The sequence below is a fragment of the Rhincodon typus genome, chromosome 1 (genome assembly GCF_021869965.1).
Source record: "Rhincodon typus isolate 14 chromosome 1, sRhiTyp1.1, whole genome shotgun sequence".
Taxonomy (NCBI): Eukaryota; Metazoa; Chordata; class Chondrichthyes; order Orectolobiformes; family Rhincodontidae; genus Rhincodon; species Rhincodon typus.
In genome coordinates this window covers 26,851,140-26,865,175 of record NC_063332.1, presented here as the reverse complement: position 1 = coordinate 26,865,175, position 14,036 = coordinate 26,851,140, and the positions used below count along the sequence as shown (strand labels likewise).

Below are 14,036 nucleotides of genomic sequence, written 5' to 3'. Positions count from 1 at the left end.
GCCATTACACACCCCCTGTTGTTAGTCACTAACAGTCCCCATTAATAACTATTAACCCTCCCAGCCTGATCGTTAGCAACTCCTTTGTCTGTCCAACTGTCCTTCTCTCTCTGGGCTCTATCCTATCGTTTACTTCCTACCCCACCCACCTCCCTATTTTCTGCATTTAAACTGACGTTTTCCCAGCCACCATCAGTTCTGAGGAAGGGTCACTGGATCCAAAATGTTAACTCTGTTTTTTCCTTCACAGATGCTGCCAGACCTGCTGAGCTTTTCCAGCAATTTTGTTTTTGTTCCTGATTTACAGCATCTGCAGTTCTTTCAGTTTTTATTTAGTACTAACCAAGAGGCCTATTGGCCCACATGATTCCAGTGGAATCAAATAAGACAATCCTCTAAGTGAAATAGACTTACGGTGTGCATCATGAATACCAACTAGAAGAAAGAATATTCAAAAATAAGGAACAGTGTAAAGCACAGGGTATGTCTACAACACTAGAGATTATCAGACATCAGAAACTGGTTTATGACTATATTCTCCTGCATGCTGAGTTTAAAGGATGCGAGAAGGCCAAAGCACAAAAGAATATCCAGAGGGGAGGATGATCATTCTCGAATAATGAGAGATTTATGCAATGGTAAATTTTATAAAGCATACTAGTTTTCTAAATTTAAGCTTATTTTGGGTAATGTTCTTTTTAAGGAAAACTAGAAAAAGAAATTAGGCAGCATGATAGAATAACACCCAGCATTAAGATTATTTTGCATTTGCAGTCTGGATTCTACTTTCATGTATTGACATGGCAGTCTTGAAATTGAAATGATAAGCAAAAATATAACACTTACCAACTCCAATTTTGTTTCTTCAATTTTTACTTTGGCACTGTAGAAATTCTGCAAAATACAAGTTCAATACCCCAAACTAAACTATTGGTCTCACAAAGAAACAAAAATTGAGAAGTTTATATTAATTAGTAGTGAAGAAACTGCACCAGAGATCATTTGGGGTAGAATTTCAACTCTTTATTCTATGTAATTCCTAACCTCGCCTGTCAAACAGATATATGGCACTTACGGGTGTCAAGTCATGATAGGATTTCAGCTTTGCATTCAAAGATTCTACTTCCTTCTTCACATTTTCCAACCTCTAGAACACAAACACACAGAACAATTAAGTTCAATGATTTGCATTTACCCCATCATTTGATAGAAATTTCTTTTGCTTCGTCACCATGACCCACTCTCGGATCAGCAGTTAGAAGGCTAGGTGATCCGCTGTTAGTGAAATGCAGGCTGATAACACTCCGTTGATATTCTGCACAGTCACTGCTCCAAACTGGCCACAAAACATCTTGCTGCAAGAAAATGTGTTTCAGGTCTAAGAGGCAAACTCAAGATGAATAATTGGTCTGATTTATTGTTGAATTCAGACATTACCAGCCCTTTGCCATCTAAACAAATTTAGAGAATGAAAATAACATATTTCTGAGAGTACAATTCAGACAGACAATCAAACGTATAAACACACTGGACAACACCAATCCACTGAAGGGTTCAATGGGCATTTGCCCCAATGCCAATTTTGTTTTCATATACAATACATATTAACAAAACAATCCTTTCACTTACATACCTACCTCAGAAAGTTCTACAAGCGATTGATGATCTAGACATGCATCGAATCCAACTTGCTTCAGGTCACTCTTTTAAAAGAAAAATGGATAGTTAAAGATTAAACTTAAATGAAACATTTCAAAATTTCATAATTAAGACAGCTATACAAAAAGAACGCAAGTTGTGGGGAAGGGGGATGTAGGGAAAGAGTGAGAGAGAGAGAGAGAGAAAGAGAGAAAGAGAGAAAGAGAGAGAGAAAGAGAGAAAAGTAGGGGCAGGCAGCAACAAAAAAAAAGATAAAAGTCCTGGGCTACAAAAAGTACATTTAATTGGAAATTTCAAACTTGCAAACTCATTCAGAACTTTTTTTTAAAAAAAACATACCCCATTACCTCTCCTACCCGGCTGTTAATCTATTGCATAATTTTATCAGCTGATTTAAAGTATCATCTACATTTTCTATTTTCTTTAAAAGCAACGTAATATTTTGCATCAGAGATAGTAGGAACTGCAGATGCTGGAGAATCCGAGACAACAAGGTGCAGGGCTGGATGAACACAGCAGGCCAAGCAGCATCATAGGAGCAGAGAGGCTGACGTTTCGGGCCTAGACCCTTCATCAGAAAAGAGGGAGGGGAAGGGGGTTTTGAAATAAATAGGGAGAGAGTGGGAGGCGGATAGAAGAGGGATAGAGGAGAGGATAGGTGGAGAGGAAACAAACAGGTCGAAGAGGCGGGGATGGAGCCAGTAAAGGTGAGTGTAGGTAGGGAGTTAGGAAGGGGATAGGTCAGTCCAGGGAGGACGGACAGGTCAAGGGGGCGGGATGAGGTTGGTCGGTAGGCCTTCACTTTTGACCTGTGGCCTTCCTATCTAGTATCTAGAATTAGTATCCAACATCATTGAACCAACCACTTCTTCTGCAAGTGCAGTGTAAACTGACTGCTGGCTACAAATATAGCTGGGCCAAAACAGTCTCCTGTGCAAAACTACTCTCCGATTTCATGACAGCAGGCTACCAAATTCATATGGCTGGGGACTGACGATGTTTAATCAAAATCCTGAGCCAATGTCCAAATAGTTACTAAGGGCAAGAAAGCAATGGATGGAGGTCAGGATATCCTATTCTGATGTATTGCTTGTGTTTCTAACCTCAGCCATTCCATGCTAAAGAAATGTCAAAGATTTCTCTCTTAGGAAGAAGAAAAAATAAGAAAGCTCAATCAGGCCTCCAGCACCCACAGTGGCTGTTTACAGAGCAACACAGAGATGCTTGAAAATGGCAGGAACCTCTCCCATGTGGTTATTTAATTTTTACATTAACCAAGACAGTTACAACCAGTTGGCCATTTGACCACAGAAGGCCACTGTATCACAGGAGAGGCTTGAGAGTCAATTTAATCTTGACCTGAACTAAGATCCATCATACACATCTACATGATTTCATTGGATAGCCCCGCCAATTTCTACCTTCTGCAACCAAAATTATGTCTTCCACTTGGAATACTCCCTTAAAAGGCCTTTTTGCCCCTTATCAACCACTAAATGCAAAATAAAAATGCTAATATTTTCTCAGGATTAACTATTTCATCCAAAAATTAATAAAACCCATCCTACAGATGGCTGCTGGCTGGAGTGTTAGGCAACCAGACTTAAAAATCATAGCTTCAACACTGACCTCTAAACTTTGGCTCAGTTGGCTCCATTCTTTCATTTTTTTTCTGAAGAATTCTGCATTCTGCTTTTTACACTCTGCTTTTGCCTTGGCTTCAATGAGACAGGCATCTGTCTGCAGTAAATCCCTTAAAATAAGACAAAGTATTATAATTACTGAAATTTCACTCCTCTTGGGCCAAGTGAGTCAGTTCTTGTGAATGGTATATTTTGGTGCTACGTTTAAGAATCATCTGGATGAGCACTTAAAATACGAGAGCATAGTAAACAATAGACCAAGTGCAGGTAAATAGGATTAATGTGGCTTGGTGTTTGTTAGTCAGCTTAGACATGGTGAGCCAAAGGTCCTGCTTCTATGCTGTATGTCTCCATGACTATTTTGCATTAGGGTCAACATGAAGCCTTGGAGATCAGATGTAAGCGAAACTTCAATCCAAAAAAATGAGCCTTAATTCCAAACTGTTGTGAAGCTCATACAGACTATTGACTTTTTAAAAGGAAACTGAATTCCCAGTGACTGATTCAAAGAATCATATGACAAAATTTCACATTTTCAGACCTTTACTGTGGAAGTATCTAAAACATTAAGTGAATATGAATACAAAAGCAAAATACCGTAGATGCTGGAAATTTGGAATATAATATGGATGCCAGAAATACTCAGAAACAAAATCAGAAATTGCTGGAAAAACTCAGCAGGTTTGGCAGCATCTATGCAGAGAAAGCAGAGTTAATGTTTTGGGTTCAGCGACCCTTCTTCAGAACTGATGTAACCTGCTGAATTTTTCCGGCAATTTCTGATTTTTTTTCCCCCCGATTTGCAGCATCTGCAGTTCTTTGTTTTTTTTGCTGGGAATACTCAGCAGGTCGCAGCATCTGTGGAGAGAAACAAAGTCAGCACTTCAGGTCGATGCTCTTATTGGAACTCATCCTCACATGAACACTTCCATAGAACATAGAACATAGAACATAGAACATAGAACATTACAGCGCAGTACAGGCCCTTCGGCCCTCGATGTTGCGCCGACCTGTGAAAACCAATCTGAAGCCCATCTAACCTAAACTATTCCATTATCATCCATATGTTTATCCAATGACCATTTAAATGCCCTTAAAGTGGGCGAGTCTACTATTTTTGCAGGCAGGGCATTCCACGCCCTTACTACTCTCTGAGTAAAGAACCTACCTCTGACATCTGTCCTATATCTATCACCCCTCAATTTAAAGCTATGTCCCCTCGTGCTAGCCATCACCATCCGAGGAAAAAGGCTCCCACTGTCCACCCTATCTAATCCTCTGATCATCTTGTATGTCTCTATCAAGTCACCTCTTAACCTTCTTCTCGCTAGTCATAGAGTTGTGCAGCATGGAAACAGACCCTTCAGGCCAACTCGTCTATGCCAGACAGATATCCTAAATTTATCTAGTCCAATTTGCCAGCATTGGGCCCATAACCCTCTAAATGCTTCCTATTCATGTGCCCATCCAGATACCTTTTAAATGTTGTTATTGTACCAGCGTCCACCACTTCCTCTGGCAGCTCATTCCATACACACACCACCCTTACATGTAAGAGTTTCCCCTTTTATATCTTTCCCCTCTCACCTTAAACCTATGCCCTCTAGTTGTGGACTCCCCTAACCTGGGGGAAAAAAAAACCTTGGCTATTAACCCTAACCATGACCCTCATGATTTTATAAACCTCCACAAAAGGTCACCCCTCAACCTCCGACACTCCAGGGATAACAGCCCCAGCTATTCAGCCTTTCCCTATAGCTCAAACCCTCCAACCCCAGCAACATCCTTGTAAATCTTTTCAGCATATTTTCACGTTTATCAATATCTTTTCTATAACAGGGAGACCAGAATTGAATGCAATATTCCAAAGGTGGCCTAACTAATGTTCCGTACAGCCACAACAAGACATCCCAACTCATACTCAATGCACTAACCAACAAAGGCAAGTGTACCAAACACCTCCTTCACTACCTGTGACTCCACCTTCAAGTAACTATGAACCTGCACTCCAAGGTCTCTGTCCAACAACACTCCCCAGGACCCTATCATTAGTTGTATAAGTCCTGCCCTGATTTGCCTTCCAAAATATAACACCTCATATTTATCTAAATTAAACTCCATCTGCCACTCCTCGGCCCAGTGACTTTTGGTAATCCTCTTCACTGTCCACTACACCAATTTTGGTGTCATCTGCAATCTTATTAACTATTATTCACATCCAAATCATTTACATAAATGACAAAAAGCGCACGACATAGCACAGTACAGGCCCTTCGCCCCACGATGTTGTGCCGAACTTTTACCCTAATCCTAAAGTCTATCTAACCTCCAACCCTACCTTATACTGTCATCCATATGCCTGTCTAGTAGCTGCTTAAATGCCCCGAATGAGGCCGACTCCAGCAATGCATTCCACGCCCCTACCACTCTCTGAATAAAGAATCCACCTCTGACGTCTCCCCTATATCTACCTCCACTCACTTTAAAACTATGCCCCCTTGTAATAGCTACCTCCACCCTAGGAAAAAGTCTCTGGCTGTCTATCTATACCTCTGATCATTTTGTACACCTCTATCAAGTCATCTCTCATCCTTCGTCATTCTAAAAAACCCCAGCTCTCTCAACCTTTCCTTGTAAGACCTTCCCTCCACTCCAGGCAAATCTCCTGGTGAATCTCCTCTGCACCTTTTCCAACACTTCCACATCTTTCCTGTAATGAGGCGACCAGAACTGGACACAATACTCCAGATGTGGCCGAACCAGGCTTTTGTATAGCTGGAGCATAACTTCACGGCTCTTGAACTCAATCCCTCTCTTAATGAAAGCTAACACACCATATGCCTTCTTAATAACTCTATCCACCTGGGTGGCAGCTTTCAGGGAACTATGGACGTGAACCCCAAGATCCCTCTGCTCCTCCACACTGCCAAGAATCTTTCCATTAACCCTGTATTCTGCCTTCAAATTTGTCCTTCCAAAATGAGTCACCTCACACTTTTCAGGGTTAAACTCCATCTGCCACTTCTCAGCCCAGCTCTGCATCCTATCAATGTCCCTTTGTAACCTAGAACAGCCCTCCGCACTATCCACAATTCGACCCACCTTCGTATTGTCTGCAAACTTTCTAATCCACCCTTCCACTCCTTCATCCAAATCATTTACATAAATCACAAATAGAACAGGACCCAGAGCAGATCCTTGTGGTACACCACTTGTAACTGAGCACCATGGTGAATATTTTCCGTCCACTACCACCCTTTGTCTTCTAAGGGTCAGCCAATTCTAAATCCAATCTGCCACATTTCCCCCTGTCCCATGCCTCCTTACTTGCTGCATGCGCCTACCATGGGAAACCTTATCAAACGCCTTACTTAAATCCATGTATACCACATCCACTGCTCTACCTTCATCCACGTGCTTGGTCGCCTCTTCAAAGAATTCAATAAGGTTTGTGAGGCATGATCTACCCCTCACAAATCCATGTTGACTATCACAAATCAAACTGTGCCTATCCAAGTGATCATAAACCCTGTTCCTCAGAGCCCTTTCCAATAATTTGCCCACCACTAACTGGCCTATAATTTCCAGGGTTATCCCTATTCCCTTTTTTGAACAAGGGAATGACATTTGCCTCTCTCCAATCTTCCGGCACTATACCCGTGGACAGTGAGGACAAAAAGATCATCGCCAAAGGCCCTGTGATCTCTTCCCTCGCTTCCCATAGAATCCTTGGATAAATCCCATCAGGCCCGGGGGACATATCTATCTTCAACTTCCTCAAAATTCCTAGTACATTTTCCTTACTAACATCCACCTCCTCTAGCCGACCAGCCTGTTTCACACGGTCCTCCTTGACAACTAGGTCCCTCTCAGTTATGAATACCATAGAAAAGTATTCATTAAGGACCTCTCCTATCTCTTTAGGCTCCATGCACAAATTCCCTTTACAATCCTTGATCAGCCCTATCCTTTCTCTGGTCATTTTCTTATTCCTCACATACGTGTAAAAAGCCTTGGAGTTTTCCTTGATCTTATCTGCCAAGGTTTTCTCATTTCCCCTTATACCTCTCCTAAGCCCTTTCTTCAGCTCCTTCCTGGCTAACTAGTATCCCTCTAGATCCTTTTCCGTTCCTTGTTTCCTAAACCTTATATAAGCATCCTTCTTCCTCTTAACCAATCGTTCGACCTCTCTTGAGAACCAAGGCTCCCTCATTCAACCGCATCTTCCTTGCCTGCTAGGGACAAACATATTCAGCACACGCAGTAGGCATTCCTTAAACAATCTCCACATTTCAATAGAGCTCTTCTCTGACAGCATGTTACCAGTTTGTTACCCAGTTCTTGCCTAACAGAATTGTAAACACCCTTCCCCCAATTATAAACCTTACCCTGCTGTATGTACCTATCCTTTTCCATGACTATTGTAAAAGTAACAGAGTTATGATCGTTACCGCCAAAATGCTCTCCTACCAACAGGTCTAATACTTGGCCCGGTTCATTGCCAAGCACCAAATCCAAAATGGCCTGTCCTCATGTTGGTCTATCTACGTACTGTGTCAGGAATCCTTCCTGAATGCACTGGACAAAATCCGCTCCATCTAAACTATTACAACTAAAAAGTTTCCAATCAATATTTGAAAGTTGAAGTCACCCATGACTACAACATGGTGCCTTCTGCATCTTTCCAGTATCTGCCTCCCAATCCGCTCCTCCACTTCTCTGCAACTATTAGGGGGGGTCTGTAAAAAAATCCTCAAATTAACTGCTCCTTTCTTGTTCCTGGCCTCAACCCAAACTGACTCTGTAGACATATCATTCTCGAATTGCCTTTCAGTAGCTGTTATACTAGCCCTGACTAGCAATGCCACTCCCCTGCCTCTTATCACCCTCCCTGTTTCTTTTAAAGCATCTAAATACCAGAACTTCCAACAACCATTCCTGTCCCCGAGTTACCCAAGTTTTTGTAATGGCCATAACATCGTAGTTCCGCAATCCTTGCAGCACACCACTGATCACAGACCTCAAGTGCAAAAAACAACCATCCTTTGTCTCCTAACTGCAAGCCAATTTTGCATCCAAATGGCTAGCTCTCTCTGGATTCCATGTGTTCTAACTGTATTAACCAGTCTCCTATGTAGAACCTTGTCAAACACCCTGCTGAAGTTCATCTAGTTAACATCCACCACTCTGCCTTCATTTTTTTTGGTCATTTCTTCAAAAAACACAATCAAGTTGGTGAGACACAATTTCCCACGTACAAGGCCATGTTGACTATCCCTAATCAGTCCTTTCCTTTCCAAATACACATAGATCCTGTCCTTCACAACCCCCTCCAACAACTTACCCACCACTGACGTCAGGCTCACCAGTCCACAGTTCCCTGGATTTTCTTTACCACCTTTCTTGAATAATGGCACCATATAGCCAACCTCCAATCTTCTGGAATTTTATCCGTGGCTATCGATGATACAAATATCTCAACAAGAGGCCCAGCAATCATTTCCCTACCCTCCCACAAAGTTTTGGGATACACCTGATCAGGTCCTGGGGATTTATTCACCTTTATGCATTTTAAGATATCCAGCACCTCCTCTTCTGTAATAAGGACACTTTTCAAGATATCACTATTTATTTCTCCAAGTTCTCTAACTTCCATATCCTTCTCCACAGTAAATACTGACACGAAAGACTCTTTACCCATCTCCTGTGGCTCTTCGCATAAATGCCTGGTTATCTTTAAAGGGGCCCTATTCGGTCCCCAGTTACTCTTTTCCCTTAATGTATATGTAGAATCTCTTTGAATTCTTCTTAACACTATTTGCCAAAGCTATCTCATGGTCCTCTTTTTGCCCACCTGATTTCCCTTGAATATATTCCTAATGTCTTTATACTCCTCTAGGGATTCACTCGAACCCAGCTGGCACACATCTGACATACACCTCCTCCTTTTTCCTCACCAGGCCCTCAATTTCTCTAGTCATCCAGCATTCCCTACTCTTACCAGCTTTGCCCTTCACACTAATAGGAACATACTGCCTCTGGACTCTTGTTATCTGATTTTTGAAGGCCTCCCACTATCCAAGCACCCCTTTACCTGCAATTAGCCTCTCCAAAATCAACTTTTGAAAGTTCTTTCTGAATACCATCAAAATTTACCTTACTCCAATGCAGAACTTTAACTTTTAGATCAGGTCTATCCTTAGAGTATAAAACATAGAACAGTACAGCACAGGAACAAGCCCTTCATCGCATGATGCTGTGCCGAACATGACATCTAATTAAACTAATACCTTTTGCCTGTCCTTGGTCCATATCCCTCCATTTCTTGCATATTCATGTGCTTATCTAAAAGTCCCTTAAACGCCCCTATTGAATCTGCCTCCACCACCACCTTTGGCAGCACATTCCACACTCCTACCAATCTCGGTGTAAAAAACTTGCCCCTCACAACTCCTTTGAACTTTCCCTCACTCACCTTAAATGCAATTTAGACATTTCAACACTGGGAAGAAGATTCTGACTGTCAACCCTATCTATGCATCTCAATTTTACAGACTTCTATCAAGTTTCCCCTTAGCCTCCACCGCTCCAGAGAAAACAACTCAAGATTTGCGAGACTATCCTTAAAGTTCATACTCTCTAATCCAGGCAACATCCTGATAACCTTCTTCTGCACCCTCTCCAAAGCCTCCACATCCTTCCTGTAATGTGGCGACTAGAAGTTAACACAGTACTCTAAGCATGGCGTAACCAAAGTCTTATAAAACTGCAACATGATATCCTGACTCTTGTACTGAATTCCCGGTCCAATAAAGGGAAGTATGCAATACACCTTCTTCACCACCCTATCTACTTACATGGCCACTTTCAGGGAGCTACGGACTTGAGCCCAATATCCCTCTGTACATCAATGCTGTTCGGGGTTCTGCCATTAACTGTATACGTTTCCTTAACATTTGATCTCCCAAAGTGCAATACCTCACACTTACTGGGAATAAACTCCATTTGCCATTTTTCCACCCATATCTGCAACTGATGTATATCCCACTGTATCCTTTGACAACCTTCTACACTATCCACAACTCCACCGATCTTTGTATGATCTGCAAACTTACTAACTCACCCATGGAACACCGCTAGTCACGGACCTCCAGCCTGGAAAAACAGCCTTTCACCACTACCCTCTGCCTTCTTTGGGCAAGTCAATTCTGAATACACGTGGCCAAGTCACTGTGGCTCCCATGCATCTTAATCTTCTGGATGAGCCTACCATGAGAGACCTTGTTGAAAGCCTTTCTGAAATCCATGTAGAACAACATCCACTGCTCTACCCTCATCATTAAATTTTTGGAGGAGGTGACAAAGGTAATCAAGTTAATAAGACATGAACTGCCCTGCACAAAAACTGTCCCTAATTAGGGGTCTAGGCCCGAAACATCAGCCTTTCTGCTCCTATGATGCTGCTTAGCCTGCTGTGTTCATCCAGCCCTGCACCTTGTTGTCCCGAATTAGGCCATGCTTTTCCAAATGAGTGTAAATCCAATCCCTAAGAATTCTCTCCAATAACTTCCCAATCACTGCTGGGAGACTCGCTGGTCTGTAGTTTCCCAGATTATCCCTATTTCCCTTCTTGAGCAGAGGAACAACAGGAGCTACTCTCCAGTCCTCTGGGACCTCTCCAATAGCTAATGAGGATACAAAGATCTTGGTTAAGATCCCATCAATCTCCTCTCTTGCCTCTCTCAATAACCTGGGGTAGATACTATCAGGCTCTGGGGACTTATCCACCATAATGCTCTTCAAGAGACCCAACACCATTTCATTCTTAATCTCAAAATGCCCTGGCATATTAGCATGCTCCACACTAATCTCACGATCCTCCATATCCTTCTCCTGGGTGAATACTGACGCAAAGTATTCATTTACGATCTCACCCAGATCCTCTGCCTCCAAACGCAAGTTCCCTCCTTTATCGTTGAGTTATCCTCTTGTTTTTAATGTATGTATAGAATGCCTTGGGATTCTCTTTAACCCTACTTGCCAAGGCCTAAGCCTCTTACTTTTAGGGAGTCCCAGTCAATATTGGGAAAGTTAAAGTCAACCACTATGACAACCCTGTTTTTATTGCATCTTTCCATAATCTGTTTAAGTATTTGTTCCTCAATGTCTCAGTGGCTGTTGGGGGGGCTATGGTATAATCCTACCAAGGTAATTGCATCCATCTTATTTTTGAGTTCTACCCATACTGCCCCAGTGGCTAAGCCCTCCAGTATGTCTTCTCTGACTGCAGATGTGACATTCTCCCTAATTAGTAATGCAACTTTTCCAACTCTTTAACCTTCCTCTCTATCTAGTCTAAAACAATGAAACCTGGGAACGTTGAGCAGCCAGTCCTGTCCCTCTCTGAACCAAGTCTCTGTAATGGCCGCAGCATCATAGTTCCATGTAAGGCTCTAAGTTCATCTGTCTTACCTATAATATCCCTTGCTTTGAAATAACACAATTCAACCCATTAGTACCATCATGTCCATTTATCTGTTTCTGACTGTCCTTTCTTTCTGATTCACTGGTCCTAATATGTACCTTCCCCTCAATCCCTCCGCTTGCTGACCTGTTGCTCTGGTTCCCAGCCCCCTGCAACTCTAGTTTAAACCCTCCCGAGTAGCACTAGAGAACCTTCCTGTGAGGATATTGGTTGCCCTTCAGTTTAGGTGCAACACGTCCCTCTTGTACAGGTCACCCTGCCTCAGAAGCGGTCCCAATGATCTAAGAACCTGAAACCCTGGCCCCTCTGCAGCATCTCCTTAGCCGCACATTCATCTCTCCTGTCTTTTTATTCCTTGCCTCACTAGCACATAGCACTGGTAGTAACCCAGAGATTATTACCCTCAAGGTCCTGCTTTTTGGCCTCTTTCCTAACTCCCTGTACTCCCTCCGCAGGGCTTCATCCCTCTTTCTATCTTAATTTTTCCATCACTATTTTAAAACTAATAGAATTATGATAACTGGCCCCAAAGTGTGCCCCCACTGACACCTCAGTTACTTGCCCTGCCTTATTTCCCAAACGAAGATCAAGTTTTGCTCCTTCTCTAGTAGGTACATTCACATACTGAATAAAAAAGTTTTCTTGTACACACTTAAATTCCTCTGCATCCAAGCCCTTAACACTATGGCAGTCCCAATCTTTGTTTGCAAAGTTAAATTCCGCTACTATTACAACCCAATCATTCTTACAGATATCAGAGATTGCCTTACAAGTTTGCTTCTCAATTTTCCACTGACTGTTGGGAGGAACCTATAGTACAATCCCAATAAGGTGATCATCCTTTTCTTATTTCTCAGTTCCACCCAAACAATTTCACTAGACTACTCCCAGGAATATCTCAAGTACAGCCGTAATATTATCCCTATCCAAAAGCAACACTTCCCCTCCTCTCTTGCCCCCCTTTCTATCGCTATAGCATCTATACCCTGGAACATCAAACTGCCAGTCCTGCCCCTCCCTGAGCCACGTTTCTGTAACGACTATGATAGCTCAGTCCTGCAGTCCCAACCATGTCCTTAGTTCATCTGCCTTACCTGTTAGGCCTCTTGCATTAAATAAATGCAGTTTAATTTATCAGTCTTACCGTGTTCTCTGCCTTGTTCTTGCCTGCTTTGACTGTTTGACTTGCTCCTCTTCTCATCTGTACTAGCCTCAGACTTATTTCTTTTCTCATTAGCACGAGTCCCCACCCTACTTACTACTTTAAAGCCTCCCGAGTAGCACGAACAAATCTCCCCACCAGGATATTGGTTCCCTTCCATTTCAGGTTAATTCTAATGAAAGCTATGCCCCACTGAATCCTATGGCCAGCTATACAAGGGTGCATTTTCCAGTGTTCTTATATTTCTGCCCGTCATCTCTGTGACCAGGGAACACGTTTCCAACACCATCTGCCTGAAGACTAGCACAGAACAGTATTTCCTGCTGTTCACAGCACCAGATTCTCTGTAATAAAAAAAATTAGAAAATGCTGGAGAAACTCAGGAGGTCTGGCAGCATCTATGGAGAGAGAAGAGTTAAATTGAATCCAGCATGACTCTTCATACAGAGAATCATAATGAGTCAAAATTAAAGTCATACTGGACTCAAAAATGCTAACTATATCTCTCTCAACAGTTGCTACCCCTACGTTTCAATGCATGCTCGTTCTCTCTCTGTCTCTCTTACTTTGTCTAGGATCTGACAATAAGTCCGTAAGTAGGAAGAGTAGCTGCTTCTCCCTTTGTGTTCGTGTGTTAAATCTGGCATGTGGGTTTAAGACAACTTAACCTGGCTGCCAGTCTCCATGACAAACAGGCAAGATTTACCCTTAATATCCAGCAATAAGCTTGTCAATCTGGCTCGAAAAGTTAACTGTTTCTCTCCCTCGAGATGCTACCACATCTGCTGAGCCCATCCAGCACTTTGTTTTTATTTCATCACCTTCTATTCATGGCTGTGCCAAATTTTCAAGACAACACTGAGATATTATGGGATAATTTACTACAAAAGTTACCACATAAATAAAAAAAAGTTGGTATTTTCCAAAACAGGTACATATAAGAACAGAATTAGGAAATAGTTTCAGAGTTAGTAGGAACTGCAGATGCTGGAGAATCTGAGATAACAAGGTGTAGAGCTGGACGAACACAGCAGGCCAAGCAGCATCAGAGGAGCAGGAAGGCTGACGTTTCGGGCCTAGACCCTTC

At 42.3% G+C, this 14,036-nt stretch overlaps 1 protein-coding gene across 2 annotated transcripts in view; it reads right to left on the bottom strand.

The window, feature by feature from the left end:
- Positions 1-14,036, bottom strand: part of haus1 (HAUS augmin-like complex, subunit 1) — a 59,370-nt gene that overhangs the window by 5,249 nt on the left and 40,085 nt on the right. For both annotated transcript variants that reach the window (XM_048595147.1, XM_048595153.1), the window contains exons 5-8: positions 3,289-3,412; positions 1,638-1,703; positions 1,076-1,147; positions 847-894 (exon numbers count right to left, since the gene is read on the bottom strand). In XM_048595147.1, coding sequence (XP_048451104.1) covers positions 847-894; positions 1,076-1,147; positions 1,638-1,703; positions 3,289-3,412 — 310 coding nt within the window. The remainder of the gene's footprint in view (positions 1-846; positions 895-1,075; positions 1,148-1,637; positions 1,704-3,288; positions 3,413-14,036) is intronic.